This window comes from Silurus aristotelis, assembly GCF_946808225.1.
Source record: "Silurus aristotelis genome assembly, chromosome: 1".
NCBI classification, from domain to species: domain Eukaryota; kingdom Metazoa; phylum Chordata; class Actinopteri; order Siluriformes; family Siluridae; genus Silurus; species Silurus aristotelis.
This window is the reverse complement of record NC_139574.1, coordinates 31,674,335-31,678,259: the sequence shown is the minus strand read 5'-3', so window position 1 is coordinate 31,678,259 and position 3,925 is coordinate 31,674,335. Positions and strand designations below refer to the sequence as shown.

Sequence of the window (3,925 nt, the reverse complement as noted above, 5' to 3'; positions counted from 1 at the left end):
TGTATCTGTGTTTAGTAACATTTTGTGACACATTGTCCCAGACAGGTTTTATCTTTCATGTGTCCATGGACTTATTTTTTTTAACAGGGATATGAATTTTGAGCGGCGCACCAGTGTTGGTGAATCATGTTTCACAATGGCAAATAATGAAAACCTGTTTATTATAATATTTATTTCATATTATAATATTTATTAGACATATCAAACATATGTAAATAAAGTTACACTCCATGTATCAGACATTTAATAACAGACACAGTTGTTATATACATGATACAAGCTAAGATGTTTGTACCTATTCAAAATTTTCTACATTTATCTCCGAATTTATCTCTTCTTATATATATATATATATAAAATAAAATACTAGCCATCTCTAATTTCTCAGGTAGCTTAAAAATTCCATCAGTACAAACAAAATTTCTTTTTGTTGTAACCGTATATTAGCAGCACTCAGCAGCAGTTGCATCTACAGCAGAAACCATTTGAGGGTCAGTTTGCATGTTAAACAAGCTTGTAAATTCCTCACTATTAACACCAGTATTCCAGACTGCTAAGTATGTTTCCTGCCATAGTCATATTTTTATTGTTTATCCAGTGCATTAAAGTATGTGTATCCACTCTAGCTGTGTTGTAATATAATAGTTTCTTATAATACTAATAAAAAAGCATGTGCAATTTCATGCATGAGGTGATAATTTATTGGACATCCTATAACGTACAAAACTAACTACAAAACTCGATCTGTCTTATAAAAATATATGTATTTTTTCATCCTAATTTTTTTCTGCTTTAAAATGCAACTAAATGTGCAACTTTTTCCTCTGTGAGTGTGTGTGTGTGTGTGTGTGTGTGTGTGTGTATATATATATATATATTGCATCCAATGTATTTTAGACCATGTTCATTTGTAAAATTATATGTAAAAGTATCTGAATTAGTAAATAGTAACAGTGAATTTTTAGAAACCATCTGAAAATATATTCCGATTTCATCACATGATGTCACATCATAGTATAAACACATGACTTTATACATTCCAAAATATAAACAGTATAAAGAAGCATCCCCTTTTTCCTATCTCTCCCTTTTTCTCTCTCTCTCTTTGTCTTCCTCTATTCCCCCACCTAGTATTTTCCTGGCTTCCTCCTGTGCCTCTTGTTGTCTCCTCTTCTCTTCTTCCTCTGTTTTCGAAAGCCATGGTCCCCCGAGGTAGGAGAGGACCTCGTCAGGCATGCCACGCTGCTCGGGCAGTGGGTGCAGCAGTCTTCTGAGCAAAGTCAAAGCTAAGGTGCTTAAAGACTGAAACTGAGAAGGTATTCCCACTTCTGCCTCCCCTTCCCTATTGTCCGTTCCTCTTTCCTTTCTGTCCATGGGCCTGTTCTGTCCGATGCCCCTCTCCTCCTTCTCTTTAACATCATTAAACCAGGTGCAGAATTGGCGGTAACCCGGGTCATCTGACGTGCTCTCCTCCCACGGAAAACAACTAGTCAGCAGGCAGTATGTAAGAATCCCTAGAGCCCAGGTATCCAAACTAGGATCCACTGGCATCCAGAGATCTTCTTTCTCCTCGTTCTTCTGCTTGTCTGCAGTTTTCTTCTTAATGTGCTTGACCCGTTCAACCTCAGGTACGCAAAAAGGGGATTCATACCAGACAGCACGCACTTTTGTGCCATGAAGACGTACAAGACCGAAGTCCCCCAGTTTGACCCAGCGACAGTTCGGGGCACACAGGAACACGTTTTCGGGTTTAATGTCGCGGTGCACAAAGCCCAGGGAGTGCAAGTAAGACACCGCACCACTTAACTGGGACATCACACTCTGAGCCTGCACCTCACTCACCCCCACCTAGACAGACAGACAGACAGACAGACAGACAGACAGACAGACAGAGAGAGAGAGAGAGAGAGAGAGAGAGAGAGAGAGAGAGAGAGAGAGAGAGGAGAATTAATCCTACAGATTCAATCTCCTATATAGCCTGGTGTGCCCTTAGATAGCAGTTGGCTGATGACAGGACCAGGTGTTTTTGCTGTAGAGTAAGAACACACGTAATATATGTACTGTATGTCCTGGCCTTTCAGCGCTGCTGTTCATCTTAATATTATCACTATACTGGTCCAATTTTGAACTTTATATGTGTTACATTAGATGTGGTATATCCCAATACTTGAAACCCTCACAAGACTAAATCATCTCCACGTGTGTTACACTATACTTAAGGAGAATCTGCAAATAAGCAAAACAAAATGCAACCCGAGTCTGAGCAGGGTCTAAATTACGCACAACTAGCCTTCATGTTTGTTTTTTTAATATAAATAAATAGACCTGTAAATAGACTCACATCTGACACAATGACATCGTAGAGATCTCCATAGAGAGCAGCCTGCTGGGCAAAGATATAGTGGGAGGGCGTGGAGAAAAAGATTCCCAAGGCACGTGTAAGTGATGGATGAGTGCAGAAGGAGAGGGAGAGGTTATATTCACGCAGAAAGGTGTGGAGAGTGGTGGAGGAGCGAGGGAAGAACTTTAGTGCCATAGGTGTGCCTGGAAAGCATGGAGAGCAAAGATTATTCAGTGAAAAATACATCACTGAAAAACATTATAAAAACACACAATAGCAGTAACCTTCAATCTGCTCAAAATAGTCAGCACAGGATTTCTGCTAATCTTCAAAACACAAAAGCAGAAAAGGATTTTGGCTGAAAGATGGATTCTATCGGATTTACTGTTGATATTACCTCACAGGGTTTAAATGAAATACAACTGCAACAATCCAAAACATGAGGCAAAATGGCAAAAATGTATTAAAAGCACGCATGACCTGGCAGAGCTCTAACAGATGTGTCAAAGAGAATAGACAAAGACTGACCAAACAGTCAGATATGCAGTATTAAACTTGAAAAGTTTGAACAGCAAAATTCAGCAAGGCACACACAAAAAAGTATAGATGCAGTTCTGAAAGTGAAGGGTCGAAAAGAGTTTTTATACAAATATTTTCGGCTTTCAAGCTACTAACTTTTTTTCAATATAAATATCCAAAATATTACCAATGAAGAAACCGGATCGTTCCATTCTGAAATAAGAGTATGCTGATTTTGCTGACGAAAAAAAGAGAGGTTTTAGTTGCTAGTCGTATTCTCTAAAACACACTGTTTCAGCATAGCAGATATATCAAATACTAGAAACAATAAACATGTAGGAGAAAAATAGCTGTAGTTTAGTGACACTACATTTGTGTAGCAGATCTTTTGCTCAGGTTTATCCCAGTATGTGCATATTTAGCTGAAGGAAGCTTAATAGATCAGGTAGAGCAAAACCCATTAGTTCAAATGAGAAACTTTCATGTCTGAAATCTTTCACAGACATTTATTTTTGTTGAGTCTGGGTTGTTGTGTCTATGGCGCCACACAAAACTAACATTAAAGCACCACAAAAAACACAACCCGCTTCCAAGAGTCTTATTTATAGTGATAAACTAATCCATAATGGTGCAGCGTTAAAAGATAACTGCCTGTCACCATTCAGTCAGTCGAACCTGTTTAAGCAAGGCATTTGATGTAACTGGACCTAGACAAATCCCCACGGTGTAATGGATTACAGCGGGGTGTGTTGTATCACCAACCTCTCTTTTTGTGCACAGCCAGCATGACTTTGCCGTACGACCCCTCTCCGAGCTTCTTGATTACGTGAAAATGCTCGGCGGTGACCATCGACGTCATACTCTGGGCTGTTAGATAGCACAACTCGTCCAGATCCCGTGCAGTGTCCTGATAACAAAGCAACACCCCACATGCTCTGTATCAGTTCTCAAAAGTTGTTAGCCTGATAATGTCAATATGGAAAAAGTAAAATAAGCATGAAGTCTATGTGTGTATGCATATATAAGATTTCTGGTCTGTCTGACTTGCTCGCTACAGCGTAATAT

General features: G+C 39.2%; 1 protein-coding gene across 1 annotated transcript in view; it reads right to left on the bottom strand.

Moving 5' to 3' along the window:
- Positions 1 to 858: 858 nt before the first annotated feature.
- The window catches only part of sbk3 (SH3 domain binding kinase family, member 3), a 6,318-nt gene continuing 3,251 nt past the window's right edge, over positions 859 to 3,925 (bottom strand). Inside the window, exons 2-4 of the mRNA XM_083558837.1 lie at positions 3,623 to 3,767; positions 2,342 to 2,544; positions 859 to 1,848 (exon numbers count right to left, since the gene is read on the bottom strand). Of these exons, the coding sequence (XP_083414963.1) occupies positions 1,078 to 1,848; positions 2,342 to 2,544; positions 3,623 to 3,767 (1,119 nt within the window). The 3' untranslated portion in view covers positions 859 to 1,077. The remainder of the gene's footprint in view (positions 1,849 to 2,341; positions 2,545 to 3,622; positions 3,768 to 3,925) is intronic.